The 26,187-nt window shown below is 47.7% G+C and overlaps 1 protein-coding gene across 10 annotated transcripts in view; it reads right to left on the reverse strand.

The window, feature by feature from the left end:
* The window catches only part of LOC125441413 (DAB2 interacting protein), a 272,204-nt gene that overhangs the window by 17,691 nt on the left and 228,326 nt on the right, over window positions 1-26,187 (reverse strand). For all 10 annotated transcript variants that reach the window (XR_007245857.1, XM_048511940.1, XM_048511939.1 and 7 more), the window contains 6 exons: window positions 22,016-22,114; window positions 20,092-20,646; window positions 7,354-7,498; window positions 6,685-6,829; window positions 4,218-4,454; window positions 273-474 (listed from right to left, as the gene is read on the reverse strand). Coding sequence is in view for 9 of the 10 variants with exons in the window: in XM_048511940.1 (XP_048367897.1) it covers window positions 273-474; window positions 4,218-4,454; window positions 6,685-6,829; window positions 7,354-7,498; window positions 20,092-20,646; window positions 22,016-22,114 (1,383 nt within the window). In the remaining variant the exon portion in view is untranslated. The remainder of the gene's footprint in view (window positions 1-272; window positions 475-4,217; window positions 4,455-6,684; window positions 6,830-7,353; window positions 7,499-20,091; window positions 20,647-22,015; window positions 22,115-26,187) is intronic.

Raw genomic sequence — 26,187 nt, forward strand, 5'->3', positions numbered from 1 at the left:
ATTATATTAAAAAATAAATTGATGGCCCTGGGGTAGAAAACCAGACAATGCAAGGGTTTCAATATATCAAGGGACTTCCCAGATATGAAGCTTAATCTGACTTGTAAATAAACCAAGAGGGGGAAAAACCTTTAAAACCCTGCCTGATAAGGACAGAGAATGCTCTGTGAAGGGCTGAACACTGACATTAAATGGGTCTTGGGTCCAATCCAGCAAATCAATCGTAAGGTTCTAATTTTTTTAAAAGACAGTCCTGTCCTCTTTATGGTTACCTGATCCAGCTGTGATATGACCTCCCAGAGCAGAGAATGCAAAGTGGACAGCTCCCGGCCCAGGTCAATGTACCCTTCAAAGCCCGCCGTGTTGGAAAGCGTCTCGGGATTAGAGATCTCCAACAGAAATCGCTGCATGTTCGTCCATTCATGTTCCAAGAACTGATTCATGAATGACATGTATTCTTCTTTGCTGCCGAACCTGTAATGACAAACAGAGGAGGTCGGGGGTACAATCTGAAAAATTGTAATGTGTCGATGAGCAGCAGCTGTCAATGCCACGGACAGGAGCAGAGCTAACCAGCCACAGCCCAAACGCGTGCCAGTCAGCCAGCTTCATGCTCCCTGCTAATTCAGGAGCCTTTAATGACTTCCACAAAGAGGGGTCCATTAAGAGGTTCCCTCTACTGTAGTCCCCATCTCTGATGTTCAGGGCCAGCATGGCTGGATCTCGGGGGGGGGGGGAATGGGGGGGAGGGGGCATGTGCCCTCAGCAGTAGGCAGAGAGGGGGCTACGGCAGGAGATGGAGGAGGCTCGACTGCTTGGAAGAGATGGCTCGTTCTGTAGCGTGTGCCCCATTATCCTGTTTAGTCTGCTGCTAAAAGAAGGCTCAATTGCCCTGCAGAGGTCGCCCGTTCTGCAGCGTGCCCCCCTCCCCCTGATTAGGCAGGGCCAGATCCACAATTTTTTGAAGGGGGGAAAAAGTACAAAATGATGCCCCCGTATGTTACAAATCAACCACAAACCAAAAAAATCACAGGGTATACAACCCTGCTGAAGTCTTTTCCCTCTGCAAACCTCACCCTCTTCAGGTACCACCGCCCAGACCTCCAGATATTTCCCAACCTGGAGCTGGCAACTGATCTCTTTATTCATAATTCCAAGACTGCTGCTGTGGAGGACAAGGAATCAGATGGGATGTTGGGAGGGTGATGAGAGCACAAAGAGAGACCGACGGGTCTCTCCCCTAGATACGGCCCTGAAAGCCAGGTATCAGAATACTGTCCCCAAGGCTCTTGAGTGACATTAATGGGAGAAACAACAACATCTACTTCAATTTTGTACTAATTTGTAAGGCGACATAAAACCCTTCAGGCTGCAGCAGACGAATACAGCAACGCTGCCAGAAAAATCAATTGGTGGGCAATTTTGTCCTAGGCACACCTCCTTACATGTGCATACGAAAAGGGCTTGGTTGGAAAATGTGTTGAGGAAAGGCAGCTGGGATTTGGAAGATGCTGGGATCAGTCATGTGGAGATATGAACCTCAGATCCCTGGGCCATGCAAGTGAGTATTGTTCTCTGCTCGAGACCCTGAAAGGCTGCTGCCAGTCAAAAGAAGTTCACATCACCTGCAGAGATCCTTGTTAGCAGCGATACTGGGAGCTGCCCCAAGGCCATGTGCTCTTTCTGCACAAGAAGTCTACTCAGAGCAGTAGCAGCTCTCCAAGGTCTAAGGTCTCCTGAAAGGTCATCCTACTCTTGTTTCCTGACATCGTTTTAACTGAAAATGCCGGCGGCTGTGACCTTCAGCACATAAAGCAAGGACTCAACTGCCTGCTGAAGCCCATGTTGGCTTGGCCTCGGGGAGGTGGCATTTGCTCCCCCTGAATACAACTGCCACACCTAAACTTTGCTTGCTATGCAAAAGGATAGAGTGGCTGGAGGGGAAAAACACTTCCTAAGTGCTCCCAGTGACAGGAGGCTCTCTGCACAGTTGGAGGGAAAGAATGAGGAAGCTGGGGTTTTGGAAATTGCGTGGAAGGCAGCTTCCAGAAAAGGAGGACAACTGAAGGGAAGGCAAGTGAGGGCTATTAAAGGTGAACCAAAGGAAGGTTATGGAAGTGAGGCAAAGGAAGGGCTGGACCAAGGACAAAATGGGCGGTTAGAAAAACCTGACACACAGCCCAAGGGATGCAATTGTGTGGGCTATGGGTCAGAAATCCAGAGCCAGGGTGGTAAAAGAGGCTGGGAGAGTGGGAAGAGGCATGAATTTCACACACCAGCCTGAAACTTCTTATTAAGACACATTAATTAATTTGGTCTACCAGAAGATGAGACTAGATATCATCCAAGTCAGGGACACAGTTGCTCCCCATTGCAAACACTCCCAGATCAGCTGCAGAAAATCCAAATGCCTCTTTGCAGGGAACGGCTGGTTAAAAACAAGGACAGATTCTGTAAACAAACATAACTCAGACAGGCATGTGCTGCCTGCTGGAAATGGCAGCATCCACCTTAAGATGATTTGGCCTGAAAATCATCCCTCTGCATATTGGAGAGATCGGCAGAGGAGGTTTTGCCTCTCCCAGCCCCATCAAAGCTCAGGATAAGCAGCTGTCAGCTACTGAGCAAAGCCAGCAGAGAGATTTCTCAAAATCTTTTTTCTTTTGTTTCCGCCAACTCTCTGAGCTTAGTCTGGAAGTTGACAGCGTTGCTGTTTCCTGAACTGATCTTCTCCGTTTCAGCGGCTTTAAGAAAAAAATGCATAGCCAGGAGAAGCTGAGATTGGGCAGGAAAGCCTCAAACTGGGTGCAAGCACAAAATCCACCCCCATATTACAATCTCTGCTGGCATTAATAGAAAGGAGGCTGGTAGGTATATTAAATGGCGTGGCCAAGTCATGCCCTCTCCTAATAGTCTGTGGAAGACTGTGCCCCCAAAGACTCTTCTCTTCCCACCTCTGGCCTTCTGGGAGTTTTCCACACCTTTACTCTGGAGGGCATTCTTTAATCTGTAGATTCTATTGCCAACGGCTGTTTTTCCCATGACTGACAGCCCCTTCAGATCTTGAGTGTACTGAACATTTTGTGGTTGTTTTTATGGCTACTCCTAGGCTGGTGCTGCTTCCGATTTCTCTTTAAAGCAGTTTTACACTCTTACATTGTATCCGTAATTATTTTTAACGCAGAAGTCATCTTGCATGCCATTTTGGATGGCAGAAAAAAGGGGGAACATTAATCTTCTAACCACAGCGACAGTCATTTTGCTAGCTGCCAACGGAGAGACTGGTTATAAATCTAACCAATAAGTAATAAATCAATTGCTGGTCAAATTCCACCAAGGCTAAATAGACATCCATCAAAAGGGGCCTACTCATTGATTTCCTTTCCCCAAAACATGGCTAAAAATTATACATCTCTCTCTTGAAAAAGGTTGGGGCAGCACGCTCACTGTCATGCTATTAATTTTGCCCCTGCTGGACAGATAATTTTAAAAAGACCACAGCTTATAAGAATCACATGGTGTTACCACCCGGCACTTCTGGTTCAAAAGGGCCTCAAGTTGAGGAGGGCAATTTAAATGAGATGCTAGCAAGGCAAGAGCTCTTTCCTGCCGGTCTTTGCCCTCGCATGACATCCTGCCTTGTCCTTCCATGAGTAGCAGCCCAGTGTAAAAGCCATGCTGTGAGAGTGTGGAGTCCCAGCAATCAGTTCTTCCACTTCACTAGCATCATGTTTAAATCAAACCTTTATGAGTCGGTTGGAGCAGACTGGAAAGGTCCAGGTGGACCACTGCTTTGATTCTGGATATGGGGCGATGTGTACTGCATGCCTCTTTGTATGGTCTGATACGGGGAGCACAACATGAGATTTATTTTCAAAAAGAAGCAAGGTTCCAGCTCACAGGCCTTCCACGAAAGATCTTCTATCCACTGACATCTCAGAACCCAGAGCAGTGGATGGATAAGGTTTCACACAGTTACAATGCAAACGAGATCCAAATTTGCCAAGAATTAGAGGGTGGAGCGTCAGGGCCCTGGGGAGCTTTCTGGCTCCATCCTCTAACTAACCAATCAGACCTAATTATGGAAGGTGCAGTTTCAATCAAACCGATCTACATAATGAACACAGGCTTAGTGCTTCAAATAAAAAAACAAACTCAGGAGTGCATGCACGAATCCCTAGAAATGAACTGGCAAAGAGAAAGGTGAGAGGAATTACTTGGCAAAGTTGGCCAGGTTCTGCGTGACCTTGGCAATGAGGGTCAAAGTGCGGGCAGTGCGATCGTCGGGATATTCCTGCAGCAGGTTGAAGAGAGACGGGGACATGATCGCCGGGCAGAGGAAGCGGAGGAACAAGGACGCGCTGATTAGCCTCTCGCTGATGTCGGGCCGGCCGCGGCTGTTGCACTCCTGCCGCCAGGAGGCAAACACCTCCTTCAGCTCTCGTGGGAACACGCTGCAACGAGAAGGGGGAGGTTAGGACAGGCAAGGGGTGCTCTCTTTCCAACAGGATATTTTGGAGGAGCGGCTTCAATGGGAAAGAAGGCCAATCCTCTAGCACAGTGGTGGCGAACCTTTGGCACTCCAGATGTTATGGACTACAATTCCCATCAGCCTCTGCCAGCATGGCCAATCAGCAGGGGCTGATGGGAATTGTAGTCCATAACATCTGGAGTGCCAAAGGTTCGCCACCATGGCTCTAGCTCAAATAGACACCCCCAATGGGCCTCTGCTTTGGGGTTAGGAATAGCAATTTTGGCCATGTAGACATTTTTTCCAGAAGACACCCACTCAGTTTAGAAGATGAAAAGTCTGGGCAGGTGGAACAATCTCCCATTGTAATGCAGCGAGAGAAGGATTTAATTTTAGGGCCCAAGACAGAGTCACTCAGCAGACCATTTCTGCACCGGGGGCTCAATTTGTTAGCCAGATTCCTAGCAACCAGCTTCCTGGTGCTGTTAAAAAAAACCTGCTGACAACCCAGATCCTCCAGATGTCCAAATAATGCAGCAAATCAGCCCAATTTCCACTCATTGTCAAACAGCCATCCAGTGAATCGCTCAATGGGCACTGCTGCTCCTGCTATTCATCACACTCTTTTATTCTGCACTTCCTTCATGGAGCTTCAGGGTCAACCTACGTGAGTACCATCTCCTGCCTCTTAGCGTCACAACAACCCTCTAAGGTAGGTAATGCTGAGAGAGCATGACTGCTCCAAGATACCCTAACAAGATTCCTGGTTAGGGCGAGATTTGAAACTGGAGCTCCCCAGTCCTAACCTGACACAGCCAAATTAACACTCCAAACTATCTCTGATACGTCTTCAGAAAGCGTGCCTCAGCTGCAAATTTTGAGGTGGCCCTCAGCAACATCTCCCACCCTGCAACTGTGATTAGGGGAGAAAACAGGCAAGGGTCTTGTACGGACACAGTAACCTACGAAGCAAGGATACGCAGAAATGTATTATTTATGTATAATCAGTAATAAAATGACGAGGCAGTCGGGTTCCCCCTCCCAAAGTTTTCCTCCGGCAGTTTCTTCTCTAGACTATGGTCAGCCCTACTTTGTGACACCATAACAACATAAGAAAGCACACACACACACACACACACACAAGCAAAACAACTGGCTCTAGCTCAGCAGGATTTCAAGAAAGGGTTTGTCCACTCCAAGGTGGAGGAGCAGAAAAAAAATTCCTGCCCTGGATGGGGCTACACACAGTGGTACAAGTGAAAGTCTAAGGTGCAGACCCTGTTGCTCCTGGCTTTCTTCACCACTAGAGTTGCCAACTGTTCTGCCATCCTCTGTTGCTATGCCTACAACTACAACATGACCTACAGCTATTAGCAGATTATATTTATGGCTGCACAGACAGATGTATCTCGAAAGGAGATAAGGCCATTCATTTCTAATCAGGTGGAAGCCCTGCTTATAGTCCCCCCACTCCGCTTGTGACCATACTCACTTAGAGTCATCCCTTCTCCACTAGGGCCATATTGTTTCTTTAAAGAAACAGATATAATCTTTCAGCATGTGCAGAATGCCTTTGCTTTATCAACGTGAAACTGCAGCTTCAAAATAAAATTGAGGAGCAGAGGCTAGCTTCCTGGGCATATGTGAACTGGACTGAAGAAGAAGAAGAAGAAGAAGGAGGAGGAGGAGGAGGAGGAGGAGGAGGAGAACAAGAACAAGAAGAAGAGTTGGATTTATATCCCCCCTTTCTCTCCTGTAGGAGACTCAAAGGGGCTTACAAACTCCTTTCCCTTCCCCCCTCACAACAAACCCCCTGTGAGGTGGGTGGGGCTGAGAGAGCTCCGAAGAACTGTGACTAGCCCAAGGTCACCCAGCTGGTAAGTGTTAGGAGTGCACAGGCTAATCTGAATTCCCCAGATAAGCCTCCACAGCTCAGGCAGCAGAGCGGGGAATCAACCCTGGTTCCTCCAGATTAGAGTACACCTGCTCTTAACACTACGCCACTGCTGTGTTGAGAATTTAATTCTGCGTTGAGAATTTAAGCCCTGGCCATGCCCTGGCAATACGTAACAACAGTGTAATTTCAAAATCCTCAGTTGCAAAGTCTTAACTCAGGAGAAAAATCCCTCTGCCTTTGTTTTTTGGAAACTGGGTCATGGAGGCAGAGAAGGCTCAAGAGGACGTTGCCATCACCCCTGGGAGGGCATACTGACCAGTAGGAGTTGATGATCTTGCAAAATGCCAGTTCGCAGCACATCTTCAGATTGCTCTGATGCTCTGGGAGGTCTGAGGACGAGCATTTGTTGGGGTCCACCTCACAGTTTTCATCTGATTCATACAGAGCCTTGATAAACTCACCTGAAAGGATCAGAAGGCCAAGAAGACAAAAGGTGCCAAAAGATCAGATTTAGAAGGCAGCAGGGCATACATTATATTCAGGTTCTAGTAACTGCTTTGGCTACGCATCTGTTTCTGGGCAACCACGAGGGAACCGATATATTGTCAAAGGCTTTCACGACTGGAATCAACTGGCCATTGTGGGTTTTCTGGACTGTGTGGTCGTGGTCTGGTAGTTTTTGCTTGAATGTTTTGCTTGCATCTAAGGCTGGAATATTCAAAGGCATGTCACAGCAAGATGTGTTTCTCCTTGAACTTTCCATACTGAATTAGATTTAGAATTACCAGAACCCCACTGAGGTGCAGACAGGCTTCAAGGAGCTGCTGCTCAAAAGAAGATCCTCCGTGTAAAGAGTGAGTATATCTCTGCATACCAAATGCCAGGGACTCAATGCTGGCTGAGGCGAACCTCCGGCCTGATCTTCCAAAGCAATGTTTATGGGCCACAGTACACCCCTGCAAGGAAAGAACCCCCTGGCACCTACCTAAGGCATCTTGCAAGTACTTCTGCCCCACCAGCTTGAGGTATTCCTCGATTGCTTTTGTGGCAAGGGTGTTCTCTCTGAAAATAAGGTGCTCGTTTTCACCACAGCGGTCCACTTCAGACATCATGAGGTCAGTCAAGAAATCCTGGAGGGGGGGGGGAGAGGAAAGAGGGCAGTGAAGAGCAGAATATATTGCAGAGTCCAGATAGTTAATCTAAAGTTGGTATTTAGCTAGTCAAACATATTTTTTTTAAAAAAGGCTTGTGGAGCACTGACTATTGACATTTTGCCAAAAGACAGTCAAATATTTCAAGCCTTAAATTATGAAAGCAGAAGGAATTATGCTAGTCGTAGAAATGAGTGCTTTCTAGAAGGTCTACTAGAAGCCCTGGAGAAGACAGTCGGACCAGGATTACAGAATGGCCCTTTCCTTTCCCCCCAGTTAAAGAAATCAATGTTTAGGACATACAAAAGCACTTCCCGCAATATATAATTACCCTGTGGAACTCAGTGCCACTGGAAGAATCAGTGGCTGTTAGCTTAGATAAGTTCATTGAGGACCGGTCCTAGCAACGGCTAAGACATGACGGCTAAATGGAATGTTGGTTGCTAGGCATGCAAATAGATATGAGGGGCGGAGAAGATTGGTGTGATGGTTGCCAAAGTCACAAAAGCCACGGACAACTCTGAAAGGCCACAGATGTACACTTTCAGGGAAAGGTCAAGGAAGGGGTTCTTCCCTTCAGATGAAAGGTCATCGTCTCCTTCAAGAACCTCTGTCTGTCTCTCTGGGAGTCAGTTCACACACTACAAAGATCACATGGTGGGCATGTGGTTGTCCCAAGCACAAGGTGTGCACCCCTCCCCCCATGCTATTTCCCTGACCTGAAATAACCACAGGGGTCCATGCTTTGCCCTGTGCCTGTTTCTCCAATGGGGCTCCTACATCCATTTCACATTGGAAATCCATTGCAGAAAAACTTAAGAAAAACTTGAGCTCCTTTTCCCTTGTACGCTGTGCTCGTCATCCAAATCAGACACCTACATGTGCCTGGAAACTGAGTTCCCAGCCCACGTCCACGCACCCACCATGTGAACTTTGCAAAGTGCAAACTGGCTCTTCAGCCTTCAATATGGCTTAAGAAAGCAGAAAGGCAAAAGCATGGTCTCGCAATCTGTGGGACGCTGTCTTAATAAAAGGCAGTCAATCTGTCGACATGCCAGAAACATTTGCACGCTCTGTCACACACGCTCACTCTTGGTTTTGGCCACGCTTGTCCAACAGCTCAGTCAGTTGAACAACTTTTCTTCTTTGTTGTTTTTCTGCCAGTCACACATCCCTTGGAGACAGCCGCTGGACCACGAGGGCTGCAAACAGCATCCGCCACAACCGACCCCCTGCCACACTCCCAGAATCTGACTTGTTCTCAGTGTAGCCTCAGCAGCAAGCAGGGCTTCAGCCTCTTGTGCCCCCGCCATCAAACCAGAGGAGCAGCAGCCACCGCAACAGGCCCCGGGTCACCTCTAAGCCAGCCGTGCTCTCACTCCTGGCAGAAAACCCTCCAGCTGACAAGACCAGCCAAGCCCCTGGTTCGAGCAGAAGCCATAAAACTCAATGTTCCCAGGATAATTGGTATGTTGGGGACGTGACAGCAGAGACTTGCAGGCAGAGCCAAGGCTGGGAGCTGCTAATTAAGAATCAGCACCTCGTGTCAGTCCCAGCGCTGATCGGAATTGAAACCTCCATGAGGGGTGTGGGGGTGAAGAGGACTGGGCAGAGGAACTATCAGCGATGGGACTGCAGAGATAGCAGTGAGCGGGAGCTGACAGAAAGGGTTGGAAGAAGACAGAAAGGGTTTGCCTGATCAGGAAGCAAGGAGGGAAATAAAGACCGTCTCTCCTAGGAGGGATCTCGGTTCGCCTGACTGGTAAGAGAACTGAGCTGGGAAGGAGCACTGTCCTTGGGTAAAAAAAAGATCAGTGCTTTTCATAAAGATGAACTGTGCATCTCCACGCTAAGCAAACATCCCCTGTTGCCTTCCAGGTCCTTCCTTCGACTTCCAGGCTCTCCCCATTAAAGTCTTGCCATTTCTTTCCAGTCCTCAGACTGCCCTACCAAGTTATTGCGATTGCAAGGCAGCCACCAGGTTTTAATCCCAGTGAAATTGACAGCTTTGTTTCCCCTGGTGGAAGCTGGAAGGGTGACAGCTGTTTTGATGGAGAAGCTGGAATGTTTGCAAACATTCTGTGACCTCACGCTCCAGCTCGGCAAAGCTTTCACTCCAGAGGAGCAAGGCAGGGAAAACATTATTTCTTTTGCCCTGAATCCTGCAGTTACAAGTTAGACGGTCAGAGAACAAAAGTGGGACACAGTCCCAGAGCACCAATAGGGAATGTTCCTTCCCGTGTAGCGCCAGAAAAGTTAAGCTAGACATAACTTTTATAGCAATGGGATTTGTCTAGAAGAGCTCTCTCTGCCATTGGTCTAAATGTCCTTTTAAAACTCTAAGCTCCAGTTCTGGGAGGAGGGGAGGTTCTACAACTCTGACACACACGCAAAAAACAATTATGCATGGTACCGCTTGACAGCCTCCTCCCTCGCATCACTGTGAAATGCCTGTCAAATTTCTAGGGAAATCCTCACAAAAAGAACTACAGCCACGAACAAACAACCAAAGACATGGAAGCAAAGGTGTCGTTTTTAATATTACTGGACAGCCTTCCTGAAGAAAGGGAGGACGAGGAGACAGCTGAGCCCACATTTGATTCATTGGTATGCACATCTGTCATTTCAGTTGTGAAACCAGAAGCCAGGTCAGCAGCCCCCTCACCCAGAACTCTCTGGGAGCTCTTTATTTCGAACTCATCTGGCTTCACTCCTCATAGCTGACCTGTGTGCAAATGCTACTCTCTCTTTCTCTCTCTCTCTCTCTCTCTCACACACACACACACACACACACACACTCTCACTCTCACTCTCTCTCTCTCTCTCTCTCATGGATTTTGTTTTTTAGCAAGCCACATGGCAGTTCCCAAAGTAAGTAGTTGTAGCAGCAGCTGGCCACAGAGTTCCTGCATTTCTGTTGCCTGCCTGATTTGTCATACACGTAAAAGAGAATGAAGTATTTCCTTCTTCCCTTGGCCGCAGATGGGCCTGCACCTGGAAAAAGGCACAGCAAAACCCAATTCAGAAGCAAATCTGCCCAGCCCTTTCCTCTCTCCTGCCCAAGGACATGGCGAGCTGGACTGGATTGCAGCTGCAGATCAAATGCCCCATCTCCCTTGCCTTCCTTTGTCCCCCCACCCCCCATTAATTTTGCAAGGGTGGGGAAGAAGAGCAAGGGGAAAAAAAGGAGGCCAACGTATTTCGAGGGCCGACTGCAGCCCTCTGGGGCTTAAACGGATCTGCACTGTTAGCAGATTTTTATGAGAAGCATCGCCATTAGTGCCGGAATGCATTATTAGCACTTAAAGTGGTGGAACGCTTTGCTTGCGCGGGCTGCGGCAACCGCAGCTTCAGTCTTGCAGCTCAGAAGAGATTATCACATTCCTGATGAAAGTAGGAAGGTGACCCCCAATCCCTCCTCACCTCAACCCACTTTTTTATTCTCCTGGTTTCAGCAAATAAGCATCCTTGGAAAGTACCAACAATGGTGATTCTGAAACAGGCCAGACTTCAAGGCAGGACTGTGTTTTGTATGGCTTTGAGGCCACCTTTTCAAAGCAAGAAAAATGCAGTCACCTTGCTGGCTGCTTCTCCTACTCCATGCCCAGAGGAGGAGGAAGAACCTGGGCAGCACTGGTTTCTTCCCACCCTCCTCTGCTGCTATGATGACAAAGACAGAACATAAGAACATAAGAACTAGCCTGCTGGATCAGACCAGAGTCCATCTAGTCCAGAACTCTGCTACTCGCAGTGGCCCACCAGGTGCCTTTGGGAGCTCACATGCAGGAGGTGAAAGCAATGGCCTTCTGCTGCTGCTGCTCTTGAGCACCTGGTCTGCTAAGGCATTTGCAATCTGAGATCAAGGAGGATCAAGATTGGTAGCCATAGATCGACTTCTCCTCCATAAATCTGTCCAAGCCCTTTTTAAAGCTATCCAGGTTAGTGGCCATCACCACCTCCTGTGGCAGCATATTCCAAACACCAATCATACGTTGCGTGAAGAAGTGTTTCCTTTTATTAGTCCTAATTCTTCCCCCCAGCATTTTCAATGAATGCCCCCTGGTTCTAGTATTGTGAGAAAGAGAGAAAAAATTCTCTCTGTCAACATTTTCTACCCCATGCATAATTGTATAGACTTCAATCATATCCCCCCTCAGACATCTCCTCTCCAAACGAAAGAGTCCCAAATGCTGCAGCCTCTCCTCATAAGGAAGGTGCTCCAATCCTTCAATCATCCTCGTTGCCCTTCTCTGCACTTTTTCTATCTCTTTGATATCCTTTTTGAGATGTGGCGACCAGAACTGGACACAGTACTCCAAGTGCGGTCGCACCACGGCTTTATATAAGGGCATGACAATCTTTGCAGTTTTATTCTCAATTCCTTTCCTAATTATCCCCAGCATAGAGTTTGCCTTTTTCACAGCTGCCATGCATTGAGTTGACATTCCCATGGAACTATCAACTAAGATGCCCAAATCCCTTTCCTGGTCTGTGACTGATAGCACTGACCCCTGTAGCGTGTATGTGAAGGAGAGAATAAGGAGAATAAGCATCCTGAAGGAGAGAATAAGGATGCCCAGTTTGTGCTCCTGCTGACAGGCGCAGGGGAATCTCAGACATAATGTTCAGACGGCCAATTTGGATCTGCTTCCCAAGTCCTGCTGTCTGTGCTTCCTTTGCCTGCAGCGATAAGGCTGGTGGCAACTACAGGGAGCTTTTTCAGTGGTGGCCCTTCACCTTTAAAATGTCCTGCCTTTTAGACACCAGGTCAAGATCACCCAGGCTTTTAGCTAAGGGGTTTTAACTTTTTTCCCAGTGGTTTTTTGTTCTAGTCTTAATGTTTTTTTAAAGGCTACTTGATGATTATTGTCTGCTGTTTTTAAGCCCCGCTTTGATTTTGATGTTGACAAGTTATGCTGCTGTTTTTATAGTTTTACAGCACAGGTGTCAAACTCGTGGCCCTCCAGATGTTATGGACTACAGTTCCCATCATCCCCTGCCAGCATGATGTTTTACAGTATTTGCGTATACTTGTGAGCTGCCTTGAGTAGATCTGGGGAGAGGTGGCACATGCGTTCTCTACATCACATACGTTCTCTTTCAATAGAAACAATGCCCAGAAAGCAGGCCCCATCCTTGAGCAACCAGCAGTGGCAGGAACTAAGACTAACAGGCTACACTGATGATGCAAGAAGTTCAGGGTGCCGATCAAGAAGAAGAAGAAGAAGAGTTGGATTTATACCCCCCCTTTCTCTCCTGTAAGGAGACTCAAAGGGCCTTACAAATTCCTTTCCCACCCCCCACAACAAACACCCTGGGAGGTAGGTGGGGCTGAGAGAGCTCAGAAGAACTGTGACTAGCCCAAGGTCACACAGCTGGCGTGTGTGGGAGTGCACAGGCTAATCTGAATTCCCCAGATAAGCCTCCAAAGCTCAGGTGGCAGAGCGGGGAATCAAACCCGGTTCCTCCAGATTAGAGTACACCTGCTCTTAACCATGACGCCACTGCTGCTCTGCAAGATAGGTTTGTACCTTCTGAGTGCAAGAATGAAATGTGTCTTCTATTTTGTTCCAGAAAAAAATAACACACCCTTCATTTCACAACGAGAAAAGGTTGGCTCCTCTCTTGACAGTCAACAGACAGCCTGGAAGGTCCTCTCCTCCCCCGCCCTTCTGCAGCCTTTCCGACTGGCTGCAAATCTTCAGCCTCCTCCCCTCCCATCACCATTCCAATGATTTACTTATGCAGCCTTACTGGCATACCTGGTGCCTTCCGGAGCTACATGAGAAAAGCAGACCAATCCCTGCTCGGAGGTGCATCTAAATGAATGCAAAGGGGGAGGCAACGAAAAGGGTGGATGCATGCCAGTGCTGCTTTGCAGGTCCATCTGGGTGCATGAACTGAGGGGCAAAGCCAAAAGTCTCACCAAAGAGGAGAGCACTGCAGAGAGATTTCAAGGGGGACCGCAGGGAGAGGGCAGCACACAAATGATGGTGAAAATAATCAGGCAAAAGGAGCATCAGAAAAGAAGGGGGTGGAAACTTCCACTCCAGTATTCAGTCATGGAGTTTGGTCTAGTGCAGGGGTCTGCAACCTGTGGCTCTCCAGATGTTCATGGACTACAAATCCCATCAGCCCCTGCCAGCATGGGAATTGTAGTCCATGAACATCTGGAGAGCCACAGGTTGCAGACCCCTGGTCTAGTGTATGTGGCAACAGAGGGCACTGTAACCATTCCTCTTGGCATATTAGCCCATGGACATACCTGGCCACAAGAGTCTCCAGGCCTCAGCTATGGCAGAAGAAGACATGGCATTTCCTAGAGGACACACCTCTCAGTACTGGAGAGCACACCTCCCAGTGCTTTTGTATCACCATGTCGGTTGGACAGAAGGCATATTATAATCCTCTGTTAGACTCCTGGGCAGTTTCAGATGGACTGAGAACCAGACGGATGCTGGGATTCCTGCTATGAATGCTGGACTTCGTGGACCTTCAGCTGATCCTGGAAACCGCATCTCATTCCCTTAAGTGACCTTGACTCGGCACTCTTACCCTACTCAACCACTGCTAATGCTACCTGGTTTGGCTTCTGCTGAAACTTTACCCAGTGCACAAACTGACATCAATCTCCATCTTGGTGGCTATAAGGTCCATTTCACCTAATTGAGATTGCAACACCTCCTGCGTAACATTTTAAGACTGCTGCAGAATGGCTGACTTTGACCTTTTCCATCGCGTCTAGAAACACCTCCCTTCCCCATCACCTTTATCTCCTTGTCTTCCCTTGTGAAGAGTTCCGGGGAATGCAAAAACTTGCGCACAACTTTGTGACACTTTTGGTACATCCCAATAAAAAAGAGTGATGCTTTTTGTACACATAACGTTTGTGCACAGGCTTGATCGTGATTGGACAGTGGGGATTCTAGGAGAACAAACGGAGATCACGCGAAGCGGAAGCCGCCTCTTTCTACCCCTCCTGCAGCCTAAGTGACTGGCCAGCAGATTGACTTTGAAATAATAAGGCTTCCTCTCAAAGCAATCCCGATTAATAGGATTGACCTAACCTTAAAGAGGCTTTAACTGATAAATGTAATAAGATTAATCTGTATTTCAGAATCTGCATTTCGGGGGTGGGGGAGTAAGCCCAGCTTCCCATTCGAGGGGGGGGGGTAAGCCCAGCTTCCCATTGGAGGGAGGGGGGAGTAAGCCCAGCTTCCCATTCGAGGGGAATGGAGGAGGGAAAAGTCTCTGTGCTGTGCCGGGAACAGGGTGGGTCATTAGCTGCAGAGATGGGTGACAAGAACATCTGCAGCAAGGAATGTCCAACTGTTGTCCTCTTGGTAACTACTCCATCTTGCTCCAAGGACCAACTGAAATAAAACACTATATTTACTTGTAAGGGAGACCACCCCGAATGTAAGATGGCCTCCTTTAAAAATGTTATATGCACAAAGAAATAGTTGACACAAATGTACCTTGTATGCAAATATAAAACAAACTGGTTGTGGTGGGTTTTCAGGGCTGTGTGGTCGTGGTCTGGTAGATCTTGTTCCTTGAGGAACAAGATCCACCAGAGCATGGCCACACAGCCTGGAAAACCCACCACAACCAGTTGAATCCAGCCGTGAAAGCCTTCGACAATACATAAAATGAACTCCCTTTTTTTGATGGCATACAAGAAAAAAAAACCTAGTCATGAATTTGTGTACGCACTGTACGAATTCTTAATCTTCTCAACAGAACTAGGGAGGCAGGCCTGCAGTTACTTCTGCCCCTCCCAAAGCAACAATGGAGAGGCTGAGTCTCTTGGGGCAGCCATTGTCAAGCCAAGCACTGCAAGAGACCTGCTAATGAGCCATGAGAAAAATGGAATAAGTTAAGACATCTATGAAACCAAAAGCACCGATTTATGCAGGAGGGTATCCACTGCATCTCTGGGAGAGTTGCATCATGCATTTGGAGCAGGTGACACTGCAGCCTCCGGTCTTACGTTGGATGCAACTAGTTCACCGAGTCACTACCAATACAGAGAGGTTGCAGATCACCAATCCTCAGAGGAAGGTAATTTACCACTATGTAAGTCACTTCTACTTCTCATCAAGATATACCTTTGTTCCGGGGTACCTCACACAGCTGAGAGTAGGCATCCCTGATGCTGGGCAACGCTCCCTCTTAAATACTCTAAAGTAGATCTAGGTTTTAAAAAAGCCCTTCAAAGAGTCCAAAATTAACTTATGGAACACAATTTCCTAAATGAGTAGCAAAATTAACTTAAGTGTTATGGGGTTTCCAGGCTGTATGGCCGTGTTCCAGTAGCCTTTTCTCCTGACGTTTCGCCTGCATCAGTGGCTGGCATCTTCCACTGAAGATGCCAGCTACAGATGCAGGCAAAAAGTCAAGAGAAAAGGCTACTGGAACAATGCCATATAGCCCAGAAACACCACAACACTCCAATGATTCCAGCCATGAAAGCTTTTGACAATACAAAATTAACTTACTGTGCCATAAGGCATATGTTGATCTTAAAAGTTTTTTTTAAAAGATATTAGACAAATCTATGGAGAGAAAAGTGCATGTGTCTATCCAGCTATTAGTCCTAGTAGCTAAATGGAGCTTCCATGTTCAGAGGCAGAATATCTCACAAGGCCAGCTGCTGCCCCCTTCACACCCTGCTTGTTTGCATCTGACTGGCCACTGCTGGAAACATGAACTTAAGACTAGACGAAGCAAGATAATTTTAGCACCTTCGGCACAACCCCTCCCTGGTGGCTGAGAAAAGAGGACACAGTGGCAGGAGGCACCTCCCCGAGGATGGAGGCCGCTTGAATGGTGCACTTGTGTGAAGCAGCACTGCCGCTCCTTGAATACAAATCGTTGATAAGAAGCAAAATGGCTCTTCCAGGGATGCTCAGAACAGCCTCCTTGTGATACAAGACAACAGAGAGGGACACACGCACTTATCTCCGGAGCTGCCGCTCACAGTATCGGCATCCTCTTCAAACAACATAATTACCGCCAGGAGGAGGGGAGAGCTCATTTGCGTGCCCGTTTGGACGTGTTGCATGCTCATAAAATTGATTAAAGTCATAATTAGCTGGACTAACGGCTCTTATAAAATATATTATCAGATCCCTTGTCTCTGAGGGTGAATCGGTGGAGGTGGGGCGGAGGCTCCACAAGGCAGCTGCAGGGCTAGTCAGCTCGGTATTTTTCAGGATCCGAATGGCAAAATGACTGACCTCCTGACAGGTCCGTGCTTCACTGGGGGAATGTGCTGCCGTTGCTCTAAATATTAATAACCCCACCTTTTTTCCTGCTCAAAGGAACTGCATTTGATACACAGTCAATGGCACCCCCTCCCTGTATTGCTGGCGCCCATTTCTGGGGGGGTCCTGGCAGGGTGTGGCTGCTCTGGATCGTGCCAGCGCTGCCCGTTAGCGGAGAAGCCAGGTCAGAGCAGCATGTCTGGCAACAGGGCTGGGATTTGAAACCTGAGTGCGGAATAACAGCAGGAGCAGGAGACACCATTGAAGAAGAAGGGACTGTGCGTGCATGTGCTTAACCCCGCCAACCTGTGGCTTTCCCATTGCAGCCTCCTTTCCTCTCGCTTTTCTTTCCTAAATGAGGTCTGCAAACTAGAAACCCAGCTGGCTTTGTAAGAAAGCAAAGAGTAGGCTGCATCACCCCCTCCCACCGCTTTTTCTCTGAAGTCAGTGGTCACACGCCCCTCGATGCCCTGCTCCACTCTTTGACAGCAGCCCTGGCCTTGCCACTTAATGTACCATTCTAGCTCTGCAACTGAGAAGTCGACCAGGAAAATTCTGGTTCGAATCTCACGAAGGCCACCAACTTGGCAGGAGGCCTTACCAAAATTGTTGTCCTTCCAGCCTTCGCTTCCAACCTGCAGTTAAAGACAACTGCACTGAAAGACTTCGAGCACAGGGATCCTCCAGCAAATCCTCCCCCAAAAGACTGCAACTGAAGCATCCACTGGTGTTGCTTGGAGCCAGACTTGGCTCCACACAACTCAGGGAGCCCTACGGCAGCAGAGGCTTTGCTCCGTGTGCAGAGCACTCCTCCGAAGGAAGCCCAAGGGCCATGTGGCCGAATCAGGCATTTGGCTGGGTTCTCAGGCCACATCTCCCTTGCTGCCACAGAGCTTAACAGAGGCTTAGCTGCAGGAACAGTTTTTAATCTTAGGGGCTTGGTGCCAGCAAACAGGAGGCAATGTTAAAGACATCTGTGCATGTGCAGAATGTCTTTCCTTTATTTCTGAATAAACCTACCTCCTCAGCTAAGAAGAAGAAAAAGAAGAGGAGGAGTAGGAGTTTGGATTTGTAAGGAGACTCAAGGCGGCTTACAAGCTCCTTTCCCTTCCTCTCTCCACAGCAGACACCTTGTGAGGTAGGTGGGACTGAGAGAGTTCCGAAGAACTGTGACTAGCCCAAGGTCACCCAGCAGGAATGTAGGAGTGCGGAAGCACAGATAAGCCTCTGCCACTCAGGTGGAGGAGTGCGAAATCAAACCTGGTTCTCCAGATTAGAATCCACCTGCTCTTAACCACTACACCATGTTGAATTCAGTGTATATATTACAGCAAGCTAAATGCTCCGGCAAGGAGCTGAGAGCCTCCAACTGGGGAATATGGGTACTTGACACCACAATGGCACCCTGCGAGGAGAGCAAAGTGTACTGTACAATTGAGCATCACTACCACCAGAGGCGGCCATAAGTTGGTGCTACAGCTACCACCTGCCAGGTGTGACACAAGCAGCCCCACTCTGCTTCACTCCTCATTTTGAGCAATTTGTCGTCAGGGATTGAATGAGCAGTTTTCAGGGCTGTCCATCTCGCTGAACAGTTTGCTGAGTCCAACCAACTGTAACCTGTTCCTAGCAACTGGGTCTGGAAGGGAAAGGATCATTCTGAGTTGAAGGAGGCTGCACAGACACTTGATAACTCTCCAGACGGCCGCTCCCTCGACCTCTCTCTCCCGACTTCCACATCTCTCTCTAATTGATGCTTTAATACACAATACAACCCCTCTTGATCTCGACAGCTAAACAAAGACCAGAGAGGTAACGCCATGCCATGCAGTCAGACCCTAGGCACGTAAAATGACCTGCCTGCCAAGACTTTCTCACAACAGTGTCATTTCATTGGGACACAACTCAATTTTGCAGAATGTGCCACCCCTTTATGCCCCACAGGAAGGCAGCCCCATCCCAAAAGATCATGGACAGCATGAAGTATAAGGTAGAACAGGGGTCTGCAACCTGTGGCTCTCCAGATGTTCATGGACTACAATTGGCCATACTGGCAGGGGCTGATGGGAATTGTAGTTCATGAACATGTGGAGAGCCACAGGTTGCAGACCCCTGAGCTAGAATGTTAAGCTAGGACTGGGAAGATCAAGTTTTAAAAAAATCTCATCTAAACCATGAAATGTGCTGGGTGGCCCTTGGATCAGTTTCTCAGTCATCCAAGCCTACCTTACAGGACTGTTGTGAATGTAAAACTGAAAAAGGGAGAGTCACACCCGTACTTGGAGCTCTCTGGAGGAAGGGTGGGGAAAAATGAGCTAGACAAACCCTCTTTCCTGGTTTCTATGGAGTACGACTGAGAAACAAAAACAGAAATCACAAGACATCTGTTTTAGTTTAAAATGTTCTGGTATGCTTTGGTCTGTTCCAGATCCAGATTCCCCCAAATTAAGACACGTTTCTAAATAAACACTGACTTGACGGGTGCAGATATAGTTTCCAAGTGACCAGAAACTTTTCTTATGGGTCACAAATCACAATCTGTGGGTAACGTAGTTTTGTAGATGCTACCCTGTTCCAACAGCTCCAACTGTATCTATCCCATCTATACTGGTAAAATGATCTGGATTTAAAGTAGTAACCAATGAAGTTGATACGCAACCGATTCAGGACAGAGGAAACACTATTTTACTCAGTGACTGGTAAAGCTGCCAGGGGATGTCAGGATGATCATGAGAATCAACAGCTTTAAAAGAGAGTTAGACAAACTCATGGAGGGGGATGCTAAAAATGTTGACTAGCCATAGAGGAGGAGGAGGAGGAGGAGGAGGAGGAGGAGGAGGAGGAGGAGGAGGATGTAATGTCGAGTTGCAGCAGACTCATGATGATCCCATCCATGGGGAGCGTCAGGCAAGCAAGAAGCAGAGGTGATTTGCCATTGCCTTCCTCTGCACAGCAATCCCAGTCTTCCTCGGTGGCCTCTCATCCAAGTACTAATCATGGCCAACCCTGCTTTGCTCCTCAAGCGAACCTCCTATTCAGAGGCAGCAAAACCTTGAATACATATCCTAGAAGACCTTAGTTTCTATGTTGTGTATCTCCAGGGCAACTGGTTGGCCATTGTGTGAACAAGAATGCTGGACTAAATGGACCAGTGTTCTGATGCAGCAGGGCTCTTATGTTCTTACACAGCTGCACAAATTAGTCTGACTCACAGACCAAGCCCAACAGCCAGTCCCAGAACTACTGACATGGCTAGCTGGGTTGGTTGGAGCTGCAAATCTAAGGCAAATGGGAAAGGCTTACCTTGGCCTTTCCAGTGCTTTGTAGTATGTGGACCAAAGCTGAGGCCATCTCTTCCTTGTTCTTCACACTCAACACTGGCTCTAGGACTGAGCAGAGAGCAAGGTAGTTGTTGGTGATGTACTCTGCAAACTCCTTGTACATTTCCATGGGAAGGATGCTCATACTTTGGTAGCGTGACTTGATGCGGATCATAGGTCCTCCAGATTTGCCTTTGCTAGGGTTGGGTGTGACCACAGGGTACCACTTCTCGACAAACTGCCGCCCTGTGACGGAAGCTGCTGGGATGCTGACCAGTCCAATGAAGTTGGTCTTGTCTTTCTTCTTCTTCTTGTCCGTCTCTTTGTACAAATGGATGGTGATGCTCCGAAGCGATGGGAGGTTGTTGAACTCAAAGTGCTCCCCCCAAAAGACATTGTCCGTTTTCAACTTGCACGTTGTCCGTGCATATAGAGCCTCATCCAAGCACAGTTCGCATAAGTACTTCTTCTTGGCAGGCACATCTTTTGCTTCAATAATCCATAACTTGAGCATGTTCTCGACTCGCCTGCTATTGTCCTACAAAAGAAATGTATACAAAACAACAAAAGGTCAAGAAAAAAGAGAAGGAAGCAATTACACGCAGCAAAAATGGAGGAACAGCTTAATTGTTGGAATGCGTTAGAACAGAACCGATTTTTAATTATGTTTTTACTTGAAGGAAATTACCAGCTCACGGGAATTTGCATAATAACCCCTGCTTATGTTCGTTTTCTAAACATCATGGTGCTTTCTCGTCTCGCCAGTAGGAATTAGAAGAAAAAGCTGATAATACACACACACACACACACACAATTATCTATTTAAAAAAAAAACCGGCACCATTTCCAATTTGGCTGCCAGAGTAGTCTAAAAACGAAAGCAGAAAGGCCGTGGCTGGAAGGAGTACAGCAACAGAAGCTGCTCTAGAAGAGCTTCCCCACACAGCTCTCCCTAAACTGGATTTTGCAAGGAACAGAAAAACATGTTATTCTCACATGTAGGAAAGGAATAGGAAAGCTGCAGGGGCACAGTCGGTCTTGTGTGCGGCAGAAATGAAGCTCTGGGGTGGAAATATAGTGCAAAAACCACACAACAATATTTCCACTGGAAAAGGAATGGTGATTCCTACATACACGGGAAGTTTTGCTTCAGGTGAGGAGTGGCGGCTCAGTGGTCAAAAACCTGCTTTCTATGCGGCTTTGTAGATGAAGGATTTCAGAGAAACTTTTCCCTGACTGAGATCCCTGGAGAATGGCTGCTAGTCAGAGCAGACAATACTGCGTTAGAAGAATCAATGGTTGGACTCATTGTGAGAAAGAAGTAGATTCTTCTACTGCGTTAGAAGAATCAGTGGTTGGACAGCATTGTGAGACATTGACACAATCAATGGTTGGAAACATTGTGAGACCTGGCAGGGACTGATGGGAATCGTAGTCCATGAACATCTGGGGTGCCAGAGTCGGACACCCCTTCCCCAAGGCTTAGGTATGTGAAAATTCACTTACAGACTGATTGCAGATCATGTCTTTTTCACAGAATGAAAAGCAGTTGTCTTTGCATCTAATTCTTTCATCTCACTGCCTTCTCTTTTCAACAACTTTTGCAAATGTTGGAAGCCAATAGAAAAACCTGGAAAACCAGCTGGCCCTGAACAAATGTGGCGGGAGAATCCACACCATGATCCCTTTTTCAATCTGGCTTTGACTCCCAGGTGAAAAGAACTCTGCTTTAAACCTATTTCTTTGCATTACATTTGTCATAACAGCGATATCCCTGCATTTCCCTCCTCCAAGAGGGTGTCTCAGGAAGATACAAGGGCCCAAATGTTTCACTGGAGAAAAACAGAGTATGTTTGTTACTCTTAACAGGGGCACACCAAGGAAAGTGGCAGAAGCCCCCCTACTACCTTGTTGGGATGCACAGCTCTCCGTAGGTTCTCCATCCACTTGTCCCGTTCTGCGGCGGACCGGCATGAGAAGCATTTGCTACCTGATGCAGTTGTCACCTGGAAAAGAAGGGAACAGGGATAATTTCTGGCAAGCTGGGCCCTATGGTTTCTGCAGCCTGGCACAAGAGACGGGAGCCTCCTGGTGAGAATAGGAATGCATCAGAACCTCATCCTCTACACCAGCATTCAGGTTCTGATAGTGGTCAACCAGACATCTCTGGGAAGGTCACAAGAAGGGAAAAACTGCCTGCCTACAACAGCTATAGTGCCTCTGGATATGGATGTTCTGCTCTTGTCCACAAAGGACAGCCATCCATCATGCTTGCACCACCCCTGAAACACTGAACCAGAATGTCTCACAGACCAACTCCTGGCCTGATCCACCAAGACCAGAGTCGATAAAGTTCAGCTTCTTGCTTTTAAGCAGGCAAGCAGAAGATCCATGTGGGTTGGAGGATATAGGTCAAGAAGACATGTGTGTGGGTGGGTGGGGGGAGAGCTTTGCTTGGTCACCATCAGTTTTGGTCAAGGCCAACCTATTCCTGCTTCTTTTCATCCACAAGAAACCGCCTGCTTCACCAGTGTGAAGCTATCCAGGCCACAGAACAACAATGGACAAGAAAGGTGCAAGCGTGGTCTGCCAGCGTGGTCTCAAATGAACCCTGATGCTACAACACTCTGTGCAAAACCATAAATGCAACAGGAAAACAGCTTTCTTCCTCAGCTACATGTAAAAATAGGGACCATAGCAATAGAAAGAACTAACAGGACATTACTGGGAGCTAACCTCGGTTTGCCTTGCCATCTTGTAATTTTGCCTCAGTTAGCCATCTCAGCTCAACAGACTCTATAAAGAAGGGGTCAAGGCCCAACCTGGCAGAGATATCAGCCATCTCTTTCTCCATATCCTACTGGGGCTGGGGATGTGGAACTCTTTCTGCACCTGGCCAAAATGCAGCAATGGGAATCTGGTGAGGTCTGACTCTTCCATTTCTGCAATAAATTGGTGTTTTTAAAAGACCAAGGACTCAGCTAAAATGGTTCATTTTCCTTCTGTGAAGCAGAATCTCCTTTCCAAGGTCTATTCTACTTTCAGATATTTATACCCAACTTGACTCCCTACTTGGGACCTAAAGTGGTCTACAAGATCATTTCCTCTTCCTTCATTGTCTATACCAGGGGTAGGGAACCTGCGGCTCTCCAGATGTTCAGGAACTACAATTCCCATCAGCCCCTACCAGCATGGCCATGCTGACAGAGGCTGATGGGAATTGTAGTTCCTGAACATCTGGAGAGCCGCAGGTTCCCTACCCCTGGTCTATACACAACAGCCTCTCTGCAAGAAGCAGGTCTGACTGAGAGACAGTGACTGGTCTGCGGCCACTCCTCAAATATCCATAACAGAGTGAGGATTTGAGCAAGAGTTTCCCAGATCTTAGTCCTGCACACTAACCACAGCTCCACGCTGGATCTCAACCCACCAGGCACTGAAGAGAAGCCACTATCACTCAGCTTTCCAGCAGACTCCAGAGAGGCTTTGACAGCTGGCTCTCAGCCAGCACTTAGCTGAACCCCTGTCCTGCGTGGCTTTCTCCAGAAATAATGGAGCTATTTGTTCTTCTGCACTGCGCATGAAAGGGTTTTGGCAGTACCCGCTGGACTCTCCAATCCATTAGGCGCCTCCTGCAGTTTTGCCAGACTGAAGGTCTTATGCTTGCCTGCGTCAACCCCCTATCATAGGCACACGGCTTTCAGCGAACCCAAAGTACAGGAGCAGAAGATACTTGTTTGTGTAGAAACCAGAGCACAGGTGCACCTTTTACTCTTCCGCAGATAATCTCTCCAGCAGACAGAAAACGTACAAAGAGGCTGTTTCCTCACTAGCATGCTGTGTTGTTTTAATCTTGGCCTTCCTCTTGCCCTCTGGTGCTCTTTCGAGATTAATCATCATGAATTCGCTTTGGATCTTCTTAGAAGAATGCTGGGAACTCTGATTTTGTATTATGTCTGCCTTTGCCCCAATACAGGTGGAATGAGTGGCAGCATTTGGCGGAGGGGAGAGCTGGGGGCTCCTTGCCAGTCTTGAGGACTTGGCAAAACACCTGAATCCATCACTCACTGGAGCCAACCCTGCAAGCCCCGCAAATGGAAAATGGTGTATTCCAAACCATTAAAAAAAATTTTTTTTTGGGGGGGGGAACAATATTAATTTACCAGGGTAAAATTCAATTAGTAAGGGGGAAAAAAGCATTAGTTTCTCAGATTTAGCTCATTTTCACTCATTATCTCGCATGGCTGGGTAGCTGCCTCGTCAGGCAAAATTATCCTACAATTTTAGGTGCCGAAAGAAATCAGAGCTCCTGCCGCACGAGGTGCGCAGGAGGGAGAGTGCCGCAGCTGCAAGCCAACCTACTTATTTGTATGTAAGTTCCAAGTTCTCCCAAGGACACTGGAGATTTGTGGGGGGGGGGGGGGAAGAGACTTGGATGCCAGGCAAAGCTATGATGTCATATTCACACACTGCTCTCCTCCACTCACGAAAAGATGGCAGGAGGCCAAAAGGGATTGTGCGGGGGGGGGGGGTGAGACTGGATTTGCAGACAGGAGCACTTTGCAGAGCGCAGGTCAACTTCTGCGGACGTTCCTGGGACACGTGGTACAAGGCAGAGTAGAAAGCTGCTGCCACGTGGAAGCCACCTTGAACGGGGGTGGGGGGTGGGGGGTGGGCAGCAATGGCAGTCAGCAATACCATTGCAGAATTCTAGCTTGGAGGGTTTCAAAACAGTTAACCTAGTTATTAAATATATTTACCCCACCTTTTCCTACTACAGTTACCCTCAAGGCAGCTAGCAAAAGACTGAAATGGGAGAGCCCTAACACCACCAGCATAACAGTGACAAAGTCTTAAAACGTAACAATTGCAGACCAAATAGCAGGTCAAAATACAAACAAAGCCAAATTCGAAAGCAGAATACAATTAACAGTCAACCCTGGTTAAAACTCTGGTTAAAGGCTTGTGAATGTAAGCCCAGCAAGGCAGATCTCTAGGGAAGGGGAGTTCCATAGGTCAGCCAGAACGGGCCTCTCTTGGGTGCCCACATACTGGTGAAGGACACGGGGCAGGGTTTCTGCTGATGACTTCAAGGGCAGTCCTTCTGATATCCAGGTTCTTAACCAGTAAGGCTGGACAACTGATGTTTGAATCTGGCCTCGAATGAACCAGAAGCCAATGAAAAGGATACAGTATTGGCATAATCGCCTTAGAGGCACGAGCCAGTCTTTGCTCCAGCTGCAGCATTTTGTTACCAGCTGAAGGGTTGTGGTGGTATACATTCAAGAGCTCCCAGCCTCGAAGGCAATCTAAAGCAGCTGCTTCCTTATGCACAGGCCTAACACTTTCCTGGAGCAGAATTGATGCACCACAGTACGTGCTCGAATGTGGATGTCGGGGACAACGTCTAGGGCTGAGAGCATGCTACGGTTATGCATAGCAATCCGGAACACAGTGAGCTAAGGATGCAACATTTAGATTTCAGGGGAGCTCAGTTTGTATTTAAAACAAAAGGTGACATTTCTAGTTTTTATGGCTGCCCAAGTATGCTTGAAAATGGGGTGAGCGATGCCTGAACAAATCCAGAGATGAGAGGTTGGCTGAACCAGTGTCTCAGAGGTAACGGCTTCAGCTCTCTCCATGTCACTAGATAAAAGGAGGATTAGGCATACCAGTAACAGCTGGGCAAATAAACAAACATTCAAACTTAAGTACTTTGTCAAGGTCGGAAGATTCAGCTTTCCTCAAACTTCTTGGCACAGAACTAAAAAGTGGGTCAAGGTGGTTTTGCACAGGGCAAAGAAAACTGCAGTTCTATGCCAACGACCATAAAATCTGAACAAAGCGTGCAAATCATGAGTATCTGCTTGTACTCTGCAAGTCACAGCAGTACCCATGTCAAGCAGACCATCATCCCACTGGCTTGCTCCTCCAATCCTTCAAGATATCACCTTCGCACGCTCTACGTCTATTAATTGGATTAGCTTCCTTTTCCGGAGATGCCGAACATGGATTAAAACCGTTGTTTACCCTAAAGGAGCTTATGTAGAGTGAAGAGATCCAAATACAAATCTGGAGA

Source organism: Sphaerodactylus townsendi, linkage group LG12, assembly GCF_021028975.2.
Source record: "Sphaerodactylus townsendi isolate TG3544 linkage group LG12, MPM_Stown_v2.3, whole genome shotgun sequence".
NCBI classification, from domain to species: domain Eukaryota; kingdom Metazoa; phylum Chordata; class Lepidosauria; order Squamata; family Sphaerodactylidae; genus Sphaerodactylus; species Sphaerodactylus townsendi.